Genomic DNA, 17041 nt, shown 5'->3' with positions numbered 1-17041 from the left:
GATTTACTAAACAGATTCTTTACCTACAGAAGAGAAGAAATGTCATAAAAACAACAACAAAAAAAAAGAGAATTAGCAAAGACAGGTTTATATTAAAATTGTGAAATAATTTTGCTTCTTTCTGAAATAATACTTTCAACTCAGCAATGTCTTCCTAATACTTCACAGATATTAATGCATTTGTATTTCCAGTGCGCTGTGGGGCTGTGATTTCAAATCATATTTTCTGTTTTTCACCTAGGAAAACTGGCATACAGGGATGTTGCAGGTTGAGTAAGATGATATAGAAAGTTTGAAGGAGCCTAAAACAGTCATCTTTAGTTTTGTAACTTTAAACCACAGTATGACTTTTTTTTTACTTGTTTCGTGTTTGTTTTCTTGTCTCCTCTGCTTTTGAAGGATTTAAATATTACTGGGAATGAGGAAAAATATGCCCAAGAGAATACTGGTGTGTAAAATGAGATTATCTAAGAAGCAGTGAAGAAGGTATAGTTGAAATTACTCATGAAATAACAGAATTCTTTACTAGTTGATTTATGAAGCAGTAAATACAGAAATATGGTCATCTAGATTCATTCTCTTGTTACTTCTTAGGCTACTTATTTCCTTTTTTTCATAACATAAAATAGTTTATGTTGGGAGGATAAATAGACAGCTATCTAAAAAAAAAGTAAAATCCAAACAAAATTCTCTAAGGTTCATATTTTAGGTGCATTATATTTTTAATATGGAAAGATGACTGAACTGTGACGGCCTTCAATTTATCATCAAAAGAAAAATGCTTAACTACATCTATTGCTGGCAGTTGTATTTGTAATTCACACAGATGCAAGCACCATAGATGGCTGTATCTTGATCTGTAAATTTCAGCTCATTTTCTTCCATAGATCCCTTGAGAATTGTGTATTTCATAGAATCATAGACTATCACTGGATTGGATCATCCAGTTCCAGCCTCCCTGCTCTGAGCAGGGACACCTCCCACTAGAGCACGTTTCTCAAAGCCCCATCCAACATGGCCTTGAACACTTCCATGGATGGGTATCTCTGGGCAATGGAGAAGAAAACCGATAAAGACATTGTAAGAAGTCTTCTTAATTTCTGCCTGAATAGAGAGAGAGAATTTTTTCAAGAATGTTACAGAAGCTAATATTTTAGAACTGAATTAATGTGAGGTGGATCGTACCTACAAGCTGCTTCAGCAAATGGAATTGAGGAAGCCTCTTCTGTATTCAGTATTAATGATCCAAACTTTAGCTGTAAATAGCACACCAGGAAAAGGAAAAATGTTCTTTATTAATTTACTGCTTTTCACACTCGCTTTTGTAAACTAGAAGGTCTACATTGAAAAGATTTTATGAAAACTGAATTTTAATACCTAACATTTACATTTTTGATCTGCTGGAAAAAAGCTGTGCTTAGAGTTTGGGGTGCTTTTCTGAAAGAGCGTTTTTGTTGTTTGGAGGTATTTTTTTGCAGGAAGGTTGAAACCTATAGTCTGATAAACTTCATTGGTGTTTGTCCAGAAGTTTGTATCCTCTCTGTAAGGCTAAGAGGCTGGGATACACTGGAAGCTGGCAGCGCCAGCAGAAGCGGTATTGTCAATGAGAAGGAGCTCACCCATCACCCACTTCTTGCCTGCAAGAGAGCCAGCCCTAGGGGCCCAGTTGTTATCTGGAAATTTTCATTTAAAGTATTTTCAGGAGCAGCAGAAGAAATACACCACTGCAAAGTGTATAATTCTTCTAATAAGAAGTGACATTTTGAGTTTCTGCTTCTCTAAAAGAAATAAAAATTTCAAATTTCACTCTAAATCTCTGAAGATTTTTTTTTTCTTTTTATTTTTTGGAAGGAGAATTTGCAGTTATTTCTGCTTGTAAGGCAAGCTCTTCCCAGAGCTTTGAGAACATTCAGGGATGCAGCATCTACTTTTATTAAACACCTGAGGTTTTTCATAATGGGAGAAGTAAATTCAGCAAAGGGCCACCGAGATGGTTGGGACCTGAAGCAGTTGCCCTCTGAGGAGAGTCTGAACAACCAGGGCTGGCTGGAGAACACATGGCTTTGGCTACTAAAACTGAAAGAGGACTCTGGGTGCCACAAGGAGCTTTCTCTCCATATGTACAGGAAAGCAGGGGGACAGGTTGTTCACAGAGTCTGTCCTTGAGGTTTTCAAGACATGACAGGATGAAGCCCTGAGAAATCTGGTCTCATCTCACAGCTGCTCCTGCTTTGAGCTGCAGTTGGAGTGGAGCTTTCCTGAGCTTCCTTGCAGCATGAATTATCCTGTGATTTATATCCTTATTCTTCTGAAAGACTGCTCTATCTAATTTGAAGTATACTGAAACTTCCAGATCTTTTTTGATGTCCCCTAACCTAAATCACTTTGCTAATTTATTTGCTATTGTATTTCTCTGTGTAATCCCACAAAATTTCATCTGACTGATCTGTAGGTCATCAGATCTGTTTTCAGTTCTTACCCCATTCTGAGAAGTCCCTCACTTCAGGATCCTCCTTAGAGAGCACTGGCACTCCTCCAAGCCTCAACATGTTCAGTCCATTTGTGCTTAAATACCAATAATCATCCTTGAAACATGCTGCATCAGGAGTCACACAGTGTCCAAGTCTTGCTGTACTTCTCCTTGCTGCTGCTAATTTAATTGGCCAGTTTTCCAACACAGGAAGGAAATTTGATCTGAGATGATTCATACTGAAGGACCTCATTGTGAACATCTTGAATTTTTCTTGGTGCATAGAAACTGTCTTGGTAGCACATGGAGGCAATATTACACTTTTTCTTTGTTATTCTCAATAATGTATGCATAGATACAAAGGTACACATGCATAAATATATTCCTGAGTGTTTTATTTCAGATGGCCAGGAGTGATGTCAGAAGGTCTTGAAAACCAGGGGATGGTGACTGGATTTTTAAACTTTTCAAGTCACTTACTGGTCCCTGCAGTTAGGCTGGCTGTAACCTTCTGAACCTTCCTTTTCTCCCATCTTAAATACTCTTTTAGCCCTTCTTTGGTACTTTAGTATCTTCTGTGACTTTTCAAGGATAGTTACTCCTAATCTAGGTAAATCTTTAACATCTCCTAATTTGCCATTGAGTGAAACTCATTGAGCTGTCATGAATGCATCTGGACTGCCTTCCCCCTGGCTCCTGCTGCACCTGTGTGTACTGTCCAGGTATTCTTTCCTGCCACTTTCCTCTCCTTAGAAAGCATATGATTTCCATGATCAGTCTTGTAGTTACTTTCTTTCTTCAGATTATCAGCCATGTTTTCCTGGTCTATAAGGAGGAAGCCTAAATTTTTCCCGGGATAATTCTTTTCACCCTTCCTTTGCCCCTCCTGCTTGTCAGAGTTGTGTCCCACCGTGACTAGACAGGGCAACCTTTTATGCATGGGACACCACAAAAAGGATATGATAGCAGAATCTTGCTGTGACCTTACTTGTGAGCATTTATCTTTTGGAAAGTATTAAGATAATGACATATTTGATACTAATCAGGCAATAGTGATGCTATTGTTTTGCTCTTCTTTGCCATATTACTTAGGAAAATGTTCTTTGTTAAACTCTTTCACAGAGCCTCTGTGTCAGTGGTATTGGGTGCCCAAGTGTATTTGTGTTTACTGTGGTGGGAGTGTATGCACAGAGTGAATTCTTTAGGGCTTTATTGAGAGCATATGTTTTGGGAGCTGAAAGTTGTGAGTGTTTGAAGCCTAATCCTCATTCCTCTTTCTACTGCCTATTTTTTGGCCTCTGATAATCACTTAACCTTTTTCCTTGCCTTGGTTCCTTCCCCTCCACCACAGGGATATGCAACTTTAAGTACTTCTCCTGGGTATTTTGTTAAAAATTTTAAGTACTTTGAAGATATAAACTATGTATATAGTAAATGCTAAATATTTCTACAATGGTGCAAGGAAAAGGTTGATTTCTGAATTTGAATTCATTACCATCCATAAATTAATGTTCCATCTGCCCTGCATTTCAGTACCTTAGTCATTCAAACATTAATGAAAGCAAAACTGAGTAATGAGTTTTGCACTGCTGTCCTCCTGACTGGGCATTTGTGGAGTTGTGGAAAATTCTCAGTCTCTGCTGGTCTGCTTGATTTGTTGTGCATTGTATTTAAAATTTTTTTCCCTTAAGTCTAAATCCTTCAAACCTGTAATTCTGAAGGTAAATCTTTTTGTTGGGGGAAGTTCACTTGAACAGTTCTTGAAGCAGAGACTTGCACACTACTTTCCATTTGGGAAAAGTTGGGCTGGAGAGAGAGGGGCAGGATGGATACCACTGGCATGTGTAAGAGAGGACTCATTCACTGCCCTCTTTTTAAATGGAGCAACTTGAACCCTGAGCACACACGTGCTGCAGGGCTCCCTGTCCCTGAGTTAGCACTGGGGCAGCTGAAGGACTGAGCCCCATGCCAGTCCCTAAAGGCGAGTCCTTGAGAGGGGCAGCATTTAAGAGCACACTTTTATCTCAAGAATATCATGGTGCTGAGAAGTGGTTCCCACAGTGTGGCAGCATCATGGCAACCCCTTGCCAGTGCTGGGGAGAAATCAAGCATCAAGCATACTGCCAGCTTGCAGTATCCTGCTGCATCCCCTCCTGCTTTTGGTACCTCGGTGTGTACAAATAGCAGTGCCGTCGGTTTTCTTCACTACCTTGACTGCCTTGATGACCAGATGTTTGGGCATGCTGCACCAGCATGGAAATGCTTTCTCTTTACTCTTCTCTTGCAAAGCAGAGGCACAATCTTCTGCCATGGATTCCTATTCAGGAATCTTCCCCACCTGAGGCAAACAGATACAGGCATCACAGTGATCAGTATGGCCAGAACATCCAGAAGTCAGTTTTCTTGACAGACACAGAAAAAGTCATTGGCAGCCACTAGTGCAGTGTCCTAAGGATGGCACAGCAGAAGAAGCTGCAGCAGTGTTTTGCTGCTGATCTTGCACTGGGACTATGTGTTCATCACATGGAGGAGGACTAGTTTGTAGCAAGTTGCAGGGGATGAGGTAGAAGACTGAAAAGTCAAAGTTTTAATCAGCTAATGCTATCAAAATGTAGAGCCCTGCACATCAGGAAAGAGAAGCAAAGAACTTCGAAAACAAGATGAGGGAGGTGGAATTAACCACATCTGTGAAAGTGTTAAAATGATTGAAGGTGAAGGAAGGGTTGTGTGCTCATGCATTTCAGATGATGAAGGAAATAAGGGACAATTAACAACATTAGACAGCCACCAGGCTGTCTGGCAGCACTCTGTAGTCAGTCCAGAGGATGCCAGGCTTCCCTGACAGTATATAGAAGTGGTAACTTGTTCTGTCACCAGCCAGGGTGCAGGCTACAAAAGGTAAGAGCATATTTTAAGAAGACTTTCACTTCTTCGGGTTGATTTGAGCATTAGTGCTAAATTCCTGCTGCTGCTGCTGACAAAAACCAGCAATGTACGTTCTTGATGTTGTTAAATTACTGAAATATTAATTGCTATCTCTTCTGGATGCTGCAGTTGCATTTTTCATGTCTGTTTATTGCCTTTTGTTGCTGCCTGCTGAAGATAGCGTGGGCAGATCCTATGTCTGATGCTTTGTTTTAGTTGCCTGGCTACTGTAAAATGTTATCTTAGCTTTTGCTGAGGTGCCGCAGATGCTTTATTGATGGTTGTCCAAACAAGGAAATATAGAAAAGATGCTGGTGAATGCTGTGCTTGCCTAGTTCTGCTGCTTTTGCTAGAGATGCTACAATATGCTTACTTTGCTTTGCTACTACAGATTCTCTGTACGATAATGTAGAGGGTAGGCTGAAACCTTTCGTCTACACACTGGGGTCATGGTCAGTGCCAAAGGTAATATTATGTGTATCTTAGTATGCAAAGGGACTGCTGTTGGAAGGAGATGGTGGGCAGCTGCTTCACTAAATTGCAATGCATTCATTTCTGGTAATTGTTATAAAGAAAATGTATTTTTCCTGTTAATCGTGTTGCCAGATTTTCCCCTTCCTTTCTCCCTGTGAATGTCTCCAACAGAAAGAGATTTAAGTCTCAAAATTTGCTTGGGATGTTGACTTCAAACTTCTTCCCTGCCAAAAACTGAAAGTAACCAATATTTCTTCTGCTCTAGGCAGGTTCTATTTATGCTTGCATAACTTTATCTCTGCATCATTAGTGCTTCTGACTAAATTGTTTTCTTGTACTTACAGTCTGAAACCTCTTCTAAAGTCTCTGAATAAGCTATGTCTCATTTCTCTCAGTCCAAAAATATTTTGTCAGCCAATAAATAATAGAATTACTTTTTACAACTGTTTTACTTCCTTCTTTAGTGTTATTGCAAGCCTTTTCCTAATTATTCTTGCTTGCCTTTTGGCAGTTGCAGTGCATTAATATTTACAAGATGAGATACAGTTTTCTGTTTATATTAGCAGTCTTCGGTCTGTGAGATCTGGACCAACCAGAATGCAGGATATCCTTTCTCCTCGATCCATCAGGTCCATAATGTAAGATACAGCGATGAATGGCTGTGTTGTCCCTCTCTGGATGTGCAGTCTGTTGCCGTGCTGTTATCTCGTGTCGCTGAAATGAGGAGCAGTCCGTACCTCGTGGGCCCGATGCGGGGCCGTGTGTGCGCGCGTCCGTCCGTCCGTCCGTGTGTCCTGCCGTGTGGTTGCCGTGTGTCGGCCCTGTGTGTGCGTGCGAGTGGGACGGGGGCACCGCCAGCACCCGGGGCAGCTTTGGATTCTGTTCCTTGTGTTTCTGTTGACTCGCTCTTCCGAAGCGGGAAACCGTGTAAACAGCTCGGTTTGCACAGTTTGGCCCCGCCGTGTGTCCTGCTGCTCTCCCTGTGTCGGTCCAGAGGCCTTGCCCAGCTGAGGTTGCACACTGCCTTGGCAGAGGCACTTTGGGGAGTTGGACTCACGGTGCCCTGAGTTTTTGTCACTTCTGTGGCAGTCACGAGCGCTGTGCACGTGAGAGCAAACCTGGTGATCCACACTGCAGCGTGGTAAGGACGCCAGCCACTTGTTCAGCAGAATACTCGAGAGCAGCTGTACATTTCTCCTCATTCTGTCATGCCTCCTTGGAACATTTCTGCTAGACAGGGGTCATTTTGGCCACCGAGCATCAGAAGTATTTTAAATCTGAAGTACACCATGAACCTGTTTCCATTATTTCAAAGCCAAACATTTTAGGAGCTAAAAAAGATTGTCTTCCTCTAGGAATTAAAACCCAAGCAAATAATGAGGATTCGACTGGTCTGCAGAACATTTAACATTTTTACAGGAAAGAATTATAAATTTTTCAGCCAGAACTGTTTTACCCATGTGTGCTCCAATTTGTTGTTGTCATGGTGACTAATACACGTTACCATAACCAGGCATAAGGCTTAACAGGTGAAAAGTTATAAGATGTGCTCCTTGTTAAAAATAACTACATTCAAACCACTCAAAACCAGGCCTTCTTGGCTTTTTCTTCCACTTAGCACAGAGGTTTTTTAACATGACATTTTTATAAAAAGATGAGGGAGGTGTTAGATTTTTATAGATTTATTGAGGTTACTTCTTATTTGCAACTATCTCTGCATCCAGGTGCCTTTAATATGAGTCAACTACACTTCTCAGAGAGTGGAAGAGATAGGAAAATGTGCAGCAATTGTAGAAAAAATTGTAGAGAAAATAATAGCTGTAATCTGCTTCTCTAGCTCATTTGACTTCAAGCATCCAACCCTTTCCAGAGCACTGAGAACTGCGTATCTGCCCATTTTTGGGGTTAGAAAACACTGCAAGAGCACAAGGTATTGTTCTCTAAGGCTATTAAAATGGCTATTTGCTATTGTCATTGCAAAAGGATTGAATCCTTACCACTCTGACACCTGCCTTGAGACCATTTTCTGATTATAAATAATTTATCTGCAAAATGTTGAGCAAAAGATCTTCTTTTTCAAGTTAGCTGAGGCCAAAGAGAGGAAAGGTGCTGGTTAAAGTCATAGGGAGGTTAGAATACTAAACCACAGGCAGTACAGAAAAATCCATGTGATAAATTGCACAGCTGTCTGATGAGCTGTAAAGTTAGATGAGGAAGAAATTATCTCTTGCCTTTCTACTTCATCAGAGAGACAAATATCTCCATTCGTATATTGTGTCATAAAAAATACATAAGCTTAAATGTTTGATTATTTCTTATAATTGCAAATTAAATATTCAAACCAGAAAATCCTTATCCTATCATATCTATTTTTAAAACTTAAATCAAACATTATAGTTGGTCTTGCGCTGCAATTTATTAACATTTCTGTACTGCTTGAAAAGTGTATTAGGTGCTTATGAAAGAGTTGAATCTCAATATATCACCCATAAATTGTTCTACATCAACTCCTCAGATTTAGGACTATTAGTAATTAATATTTTTCCACCCTGGCTTGAGCCTTGTGATTTCGAGTCTTCTCTAGGTCAAAGATGGTCCTGTTTTGTATTTTACATGATGTTAGCTGTCGTCGTCACATCCTAAATCTCAGAATTTCACTATCTGACTGGAGCCAGTCAGCTGAGAAACTCCCTTTACTCTTGGTAAGGTTTTTAGACACAGATTTATGAATGTATTTAGCTCTCTAAATCTTGTTTAAAAGCGTTTCTTCCATAAATTAAAAAAAATTTAGAAAAAGAAAAGAGGAAAGGAAAGAAAATTGCATAGGGAATATGTAATAGGAATTACACTTCTAAACATCTTCATGGATCTGGGCCTTGGAGACTACCCTGTTACAACTCAGTCTAAATAGGTTATGAATACTAACAGTAGTACTGTTTAAAAGTCTAAGGAGTTTGGTAAGAACCAAAAGGAAAGGAAACCGGGAGCCACCAATGATACAGCTGTAAAAGAAAATTTTGCCTATGTATAATATCTTCTCCATCCGTTATAATAATCTATATCTATGTGTTTAATTTTATAAACTTTTCTTACTAGCTGCTTCCTCTACAAGACACATGGAAGTGCATGAAATGCCTCCAGGGGCCATGGTCTGTTAGGAACAACAGAAATCCTGAATGTCTGCATTCCCCTAACCTCAGCTCTATTGCATGTTTAGAACATCCTAGAGATATGTATAGCAATCTTGGCAAGTCTGTTTTGTCTAATTTAAAAGGAGTAGGTAGTAAGATGATTATATTTATAGAGCATTCAATGGATACAAACATGGTCTCCACATGGTCCCCCTCTAAATGTCTCATACACAAGTTTTATTAGCCTGGTTGAAGATTATTTCTCATTTCTTTATAAAATTGAGCCAAAACAAGAGGTAATCATTGTTCCCCTTTTTCTGCCCTTTATTTACAGACAGAAACAATGCAGTTCTCTGTACTTTTCACGCTTAATGTGCAAAAGGGAAACAAACTGTAAAATTATGTACCCACTTTACTCCTTATGTACCCTGCTTAATTTGCCAGTGCTGTCCCTTTCCTGCCTGTGAGGGAAGCCACCTGCTGAGCAGTGCAACAGAAGGGTTTGGAGCACTAGCCCTGGTCACTTTTCAGTAGGATTTCTGCTCCTGCCTCACAGCCATCCCTGTGCGTCCTTGGCAGAGAAACTGGTGGTCAGAAGATGCACTTTTGTAGCTTTTCTGTCCTGAATTTCCTCCCTGTCCACATAGGAACCTTTTGCTAAATTGCCAGGATGTGCCTCCTGAGCTCTGCTTCCCTACACAGAACGTGCAGGAGTGTGTCTTTATTAGGGGGGAAAAGAAGGACTAAATCAAGTGGTCTGTTAGCTGTGGGCTTGAACAGTTCGTAAGAGGCAGCCGAGCACACTGTGAGAATTTGTGATGGGTGCAATCCATCTTCTCTTGTTGTGAAAGACAGACTCCACTAATAAGGATGCAGGTCCTTGCCCCTTGTAATATAATGGAAATCTTATTTTATGAGAAGAGCTGCCTCGTAAGGAAATCAAATTCCTCCTTCAGATTAAATAAGATAGAAATTTTTTATGCATTAGTGGCCAGAAGGATTCACTTTTGTGGATACAAACTGCCAAAAATTGGAGCAATTGCTCCTGCTGCTTTCCTTTCAACATCTCATGCTGAAGTCATATCCATGGCATATAAGCAACTTAACTAGGCAAAACAGAAATTACACTACTGTGTAATTGGTAGATTTGCTAATGGTGCCAACAGTAACTAACTAGGTTTGACTTGTTTTATGATGTTCTCTTGCTTGAAGTTGCCATGTTGGCAGGGTAATGTTGATGTTTCCAGATTTATCTCTTGCTTTTCATTGCAGAGCTGTGCAAATGCGTGTCATTTTGTTATTTTGTGACACATGAAATGATGTACTTGTTTTGTTTACTCTGTCCTGACTTAATTAGTAAGATGTTATAGATTGCAAGACTTTGAATGTCTTCAATAAGATTTTTTTCATGTGTTTTTGATGCTTAACTTCTTTTTGCTGTAAAAGTCTGAACTTCTATCCATGTTCTGTGTGAAATGCTGATAACAATTCCTTGTCAGTTTCAACGTGTATTTTAACAATATGACATATATAGAAAATACACAGAGATAAGTGCAGGTAAAGAAAGAAGTAGCATAATCCACACCGAAATTATCATATAGGAAAGGGTAAAGTAGTTTGAGAGAGAAGAATGGGCAGGAGAGGAAGGAAGATCAGGAAGGACAAGTGTAATTGCAAAAAGACGGAGTTGTGAGAAGAGAGAATTTGAGAGACAGTCCAGACCAGATGGGATAGAAGTGAGAGTGGTGGCAGAGGGAAGAGGGCTTAGGAAGAGGAGAAGTCCATGCATGGGTCATTTTTGGTTAAAGCGAGCTCATGCATGGACCTGCAGGGTAGAAGGAGCCCCTAAGGAGAGGTCAGTTCAGGTCCTATGGAGCCATGACCCAAAATACAGAATGGCAAGTGAGACCCAGACCAGCACTGCCAGGCTGGGGACATTCCTGCACTGATGCCTGCATTGGCTCTTTTGGAGGGAAGAAAAGTGTGCTGCCAAGGGATGTGGCAGCAAACTGCACTGCTGTGTTCTCTGAGGGCTTTGGGGAAAGAGGGGAGAGCACAGCTCAGAAAGGCAATCTCCTATATCAATGGGAATGGTGAATGTGGAAGGACAATGTTAGTACCTCCACAATGAGGCATCAAGAGAAGGTGATCAAAGTAAATATTCATAAAGAGATTAAAGAATGCCTCGTGTGTTTGAAGAATGTATAATAAGTCTTCAGATCAAAGCAAAGTCTGTATTATTTAGCCATTTAGGAAAGTTAGTTATTGGTTATATGAGCTGGATAATGGAAGGCGTATTAACTGTGCAGAAAATCTTGTAAAACACATAGCAGAATTTGTGAAAGGCATTTTTGTGCATCTCATGATTTTTTCAAGTGCTCTCATCCTCATATATGTATTGTAAACACTTGTTTTTAAGGAACATTTCCGGTGCCTAATGATTTTATTCTCAAAGCAAAGAGATTTAATTAAAGCCTCATTAAACACTACAGTAGATGACTTTGGATTATAAATTAAATCACGAAAAATGTTGTAGGAGTTGTGTTCCCTTATTTTAGTAACATGTCTCTGTGTGTAGAAAATAAATCCTTGTTAATTGGGCACAACAGTGGAGGGCTACTTTATCGTGAATTTTCCTGCACATACTCTTACATCTTGAACAACTGTGATTTTCAGACAGGAGACTGGGGAGAGCCTTCAATTACCTTACGACCTCCAAATGAAGCCACAGCATCAACGCCTGTACAATATTGGCAACATCATCCAGAGAAACTCATCTTCCAGTCATGCGATTACAAAGCCTTTGTAAGTGTCAATAAATTTAGTGCTTTGATTTGGGGTAGAGACATTAAACTTGGATTTTGATAGACTGCTATGTTTTACTTTCATTTATAATATTTTTTCAGTCACTTTTAGAGAGACAGGTCACTACTTCTGAAATACTGTAATCGTAATAAATGAGAAACAAGGATGCACAGTACTTTTTTGCTATGAATTGTGTGATGCATTGCAGTCCATGTGGCATTAGCGTTAGAGAAAGGGCACTGTGAGTAAGTGGCTAAGTGTTGTTGAAGTGACAGTGACAGCAAGGACCCCTGCTTTTCATTTCTTACAAATCCCTGTCCAGTAGTTATGGAAGAATAATAAAACATACCTACCTCATACCTACCTTGATGCTGTGTGCACAGCAGGTAAAGTGTTACCTCACCTGAGTTTTATACAGGTGTTTTGGGGAAAGGAAATAGAGAAAAAGGAGGTGAGGGTCCCACCCTCAATAGACAAAAAGGAAGTGAGGGTCCTGAGTGTTTTTCATCTGTGGAACAAGGGCACATTCAGACCTCTCCCAGCCTGATGGCTACTTGAAGTACCAGTAACAGTCAATTCCATCAGGGCAAAAATACTTACTTTTACTTCCATGTGGCTGCAGGCAGTTACCACTTCCCATCCTTGGAGAAATAGAGCTTCCTTCTACAACTAAAGACAATTAGTCTTCTCTGGCTGTTATAAATGTTTGTGGAGGAGAGAAAGGTCTCCTGCAGTACAGAGAGTCATTGGAAGGTGGTTTTTTTAATGAAAAACAGTTTTCTGAAATCTTGCGTTTCCTGTCAACAGGGTGGGGGGCTGGAGCTTCTGGGGAGGTGAAGAGGTATCTCAGCCCACCTTTTCAAATGCTTGCATTTCCCCTTCTGACTTTGCTGGAAAGCATTGTTGAAGCTGCTGAAGGTGCCTGCCAGCCCCCTGTGTGTCCTCTCTGGAGGTGGCCACCGTATGGCTGGCTTATGGACAAAGGAAACGGCTCAGTAGTTGCAGAGAGTTTAGGACAATAGCTGGGAGTTAACTGCTGGTCCAGGACATGGCTTTGAGATCCTCTTCACTTGAAGGGCCTTGGATGCTTTTATAGGATAATGCTCTGTTCACTAAATAATGCTGCATTTTAGGGAAGAGTTGGATTGGATTTAAAGCATATCTGGGAAGGTAGGAATTAGAGACTAAAAGCAGGTGAGACAGAGCCTGGCTGCCTCTGAGGAGTGGCAGAAGGAGTGTTACAGACCTGTCTTTCTGGAGCACTTCTGTATCTTCCACTGGACCTTCATGGGGTTAAAAATTGCCATGCATGTAGTGATCATCCCTGGACAGTACTAGAACCTCTGCCCTCCTCAGCAAGACGGCCAAGGACCTTCTCACCTGCTCTGTCTTGTTCTCCTACTGTTCAAAACCTCCTTGCTCACCTCAGATTGAAAAGGAAGATTAGCAACTTCTAGTTCTTTAAATATTTTTCATAGTTTTCAGTGAAGTGAAAATGTCTATCTCAAATGCCATTTCTCTTTTTTTTTGTATGATCCAGCAGTAAATTCATAATCTAATGTAACCTTTGTAGTAGATTGGAAGATGGATCATTAAAGAAATGAGGTTGGAATGACCAGGAATATCCAAGTTAGTGGTGATTAAGGAAAGACCTTCCTTTCCTAAGGACCATGTGTCACCTCTTTGTTTCAGCTCCTTGAGCTGTATTGACCTCAGCTTTAAGTTGTAATTGGGGTAGCTTTCACTCTATGCCACATCAATCAGTTAAACTGTTGGATGTTCTCTCTATTGCTCCCACATGCCCTAGGTGTTTGAGAAGGACTGTTTCCAAAAGCACAGAAAGTCAAAAGGAAGCAAAATTTCTTCCAAGAGTTTCAGATTTTTGTGACATCTAAATTGGATGGTACTGCTGTGATTTGTGTGTCTATTCCACGGTCCATCTTGGGAAGCATTTCTGAATGCCTTCAGCTGAGGTTTTTGCTGCTGTGCAGATGGGACAGGTGCTCTCCTTCTCTTCTCTTTCTTCCTCTTTTGCCTTAAGCAAAAAGCACTGCTTTTTTACCCCGGTGCCTGACCAACTAGTAGCTTTCAAGGAAAAACCAATTTGTTTTACTTTAGTCTCTAGAAAAATGAGAGGGAAAAAAAAAAAACCAACCCCCAAAGCAAAACAAAAAACACCCAACCATCCAACCAATCAACCAAAAATCTGAAGACATTAATTGCAACCTGCCCAGAGAAGGCTAAAGGTTCCAGATGTGTCAGACAGCAGGATTCAGAGAAAAATACAGTTAAGTTCAATATGGTTTTGTTTACTCTTTTAATTTCAGAGTTTGCTTTAAATATGTTATTTTTCTTCAAGGGCAACATCAAACTGTCCCATCAAATTATTGCCCAAAGCCCTATTCACATCACCAGCAAGGCCCCAGCTGGACTCACAGCTGCTCAGTTTATGAATCTTTCACATCTGCAGTCCTCTAGGAATGCCCTTCATTCATTCCTTTATGCTTGTGCTTATCTGGTAGTGTTGATGTTGCTCACTGGCCCATTTATAATGCCCTATAAAGTGTTTCTCACTAATTGCTGTGTTTGCTACTGTCTACATTCAAATATTTATGCATTTTCTTGCAGGTCAGAGACTCCTGCTGTACACAGTGTAAACTGAAGGCTTTAAAGAAAAGATCTCAGTTTAGGTCAGGAGACCAGAGAACTGAACCAGTACACTTTGTGTTCAGTTCCAGCTTGCTTCATCTGTAACTGAAGTTCATTTTGATAGGTTCTTGTCTAAGCTGAAGCTGGTCCACCAGCTGGTTGGGTCAGTTTAGGCTGTTTCCAAGAGGAGACATTCTGGTAGAGTGAGACAGGTCAGCAGTGGTGGGTTGCAGCATCCTCTGGAAAGTGCTTTCCACAGTGCTTTCTCTCCTCCTGCAGCCTACCTACCATACTCTCACAGTGTATCTTCAGCTCCACGTTGCTCACTTAGAACCGGAGACTCAGGAGAAGCTGTGGCCTTGTGCTGCAGTGAGAATACAGAGAGAGATTCCTCTGTGCCTGGGGAAGAGCAGGTGAGAGGGGCCTTGCTGTGCTCTCTGCTCAGTTAAGCCAGACTTGCATGTGACATCATGCAGAAATTCAGCAATGTCCCATTCACACAGAGCTCTAAGGGCACACACACCCCCACAGGAATGCAGGCCTGTGGCACCTGCAGGAGAAATGGAGAGCATGGTGTGGCTTTGGTTCAGCCTGGTAGCTGTAACAAGACCCCTCTGTGCTGGGTGGGAATGGCAGGGATGATGCAGCAGCTCCATCCCTGGAGGAGCAGTGCCATTCAGCCACGGTGCAGGGGGTGCTCAGGGGAGCAGAGGCTGCTGCCAGGCTGCAGGAGGGCTCAGCCTGGCTGTGCCAACCAGTGACACAGTGAGGGAGAGCCTGCAGCACAGGGCTGTGTCACTGGGGCCTGCCTGCCTTGCTAGCCCTGGAGATGAGCAGGCCTCTCCCAGGGTTTCTCACAGTGAGCTGAGCCAGGACACAGCACCCTGCTGCCTCCTCTCACAGCCTCCTCCAGATCACTGAGGGCTTCAAAATAAGTCCAGGGGCAGCCTTTCCTTAGGAAGAAATCATGGTTTAAGCTGGTTATAGTGCAGATTTATTGTCTCTCTTTGCTGACATCGGGCTCTATTTGCACATAAATTAGTTCCACATTGAGTACACTGAGGTTAAGATCACTGCTGCCCTTCTCATCCACGTGACTGCACACATAACAATAGGAGTTTGGCAGATGGCAGCTAAAAAAAGCAAATTCTCCATTTTATAATCAAATGTGTTTTTTAAGATGGAATCTGTATTATTTGTTTGTTGTTTCAGTAACTAAAATGATAAGGTAGAAGACTTTCAGATATTGTTTCAAATGCTCCAGGTGATTCAATACACTTGTTGCTGTGCATTCTCGTTTCATGGGTTGATTAACATATTAGTTTAAATGATTTGTCAAAGAACTGCAGAGTAAGGAAGATCTAAAGCAATATGTTAAATTGATTGCTAGCACTATGTTTTTTAAAGCTTTTTTTGTGCATTTCTTCAGATGTTTGTTGGTTCTGGAATTTCAGTTAATCTAAGTTAAATGGATTTCTGTTCTAGTATTTAGGTTCTATGCTGGTAAAAGAGTTAAGAGGCACAGAGTCAACACAGGATGCATGTGCAAAGATGAGGGTAAGTTTGTAAGCCTACTCCTTCTCTATTGTAATAGTATTAAATAACTGTGAATGCTTGTACTGTACCCTTTTTGCTTTTGTAATGTACTGTTACCCATTTCCTTTCCTTCCTTTTATATTGATATTTAATAGGGAATCTGTTATATCTTAATTTGAAGTAATACCAAAGTTTAAAGATAATTTTTTGTTTTGCATGTTGTATCTAACAAAAAACCCCAAATGTTTGTGTTATGTTTCTCATGAATCTTTGAGTATGTTTCAAAGTACTGTTCACACAATTAAGCATGCCCATATCCAGTTGTTTTATAAACAGAATGTATAGCTTTTGTATGATAATCTAGATTGAATTTTCAGTGTTAAATATGTAGTAGTAAATATTTAACATGTTACCAAGCATATTGGTTTTTAAATATGGTCTAATCCAACAGTCACATAATCTTATGGATAATTTTTACTCACATGAGTATTTCCTTTAATTGTTAGTTACTTATATGCTTTTTCATTAAAGGGTGAAATGGGGTCTAACTCACTTCCATCTCATGGTGGAAAAGAAACTAGGTTTCCTTCAGACTATTAAGAATATGTTTTTCTGTGGCTCTTTGGCCTGATACTGGTTTGTAGAAAATTACAGTAGTCTATCTCCAAGAAACATTGCTGCTGGAAATGCAAAACAAGCCATAGTCTGATTTATTCCCAACTGTAGTTGTAATAAGAACACACCTGTTCCCAGCAATGGTGAGCATATCATGGCTGGCATGATTAATTAATGAAGAAAATAATTGTTTGCTAATCTACCAAACCTGTGCAATTACCTAGATGAATGAGCAAAATCTTTTCTTCTGTGTATCATGAGCCTCTTATGCAAGATGTCTCTGAGCACAAGAGGTGACATTCAGACCAGAAAGCAGGAAGATGTGTAAAATTCATGCAATCAGACAACCATTTCCTGCTGGTTACATGTGCAGCACACAGACTTCCGTACAAGCTGGTTTAGCTAAGGGCTGGCAGTAATTCACAATTATAGATTG

The 17041-nt window shown here is 40.5% G+C and overlaps 1 protein-coding gene across 10 annotated transcripts in view; it reads left to right on the top strand.

Annotated features, from left to right (window-relative positions):
- Positions 1-17041, top strand: part of ANKS1B (ankyrin repeat and sterile alpha motif domain containing 1B) — a 406799-nt gene that overhangs the window by 367976 nt on the left and 21782 nt on the right. For 6 of the 10 annotated variants that reach the window (XM_054280403.1, XM_054280411.1, XM_054280386.1 and 3 more), the window contains 3 exons: positions 6433-6507; positions 11677-11805; positions 15940-16011. In XM_054280403.1, coding sequence (XP_054136378.1) covers positions 6433-6507; positions 11677-11805; positions 15940-16011 — 276 coding nt within the window. The remainder of the gene's footprint in view (positions 1-6432; positions 6508-11676; positions 11806-15939; positions 16012-17041) is intronic. The other 4 variants (XM_054280457.1, XM_054280395.1, XM_054280464.1 and 1 more) reach the window with 2 other exon arrangements.

Source organism: Melozone crissalis, unplaced genomic scaffold, assembly GCF_028551555.1.
Source record: "Melozone crissalis strain CALT ecotype California unplaced genomic scaffold, PUWL_Pcris_2 ptg000004l_1, whole genome shotgun sequence".
NCBI classification, from domain to species: domain Eukaryota; kingdom Metazoa; phylum Chordata; class Aves; order Passeriformes; family Passerellidae; genus Melozone; species Melozone crissalis.
Note: the sequence above shows the minus strand (reverse complement) of the source record. Positions and strands in the feature narration are given on the sequence as shown.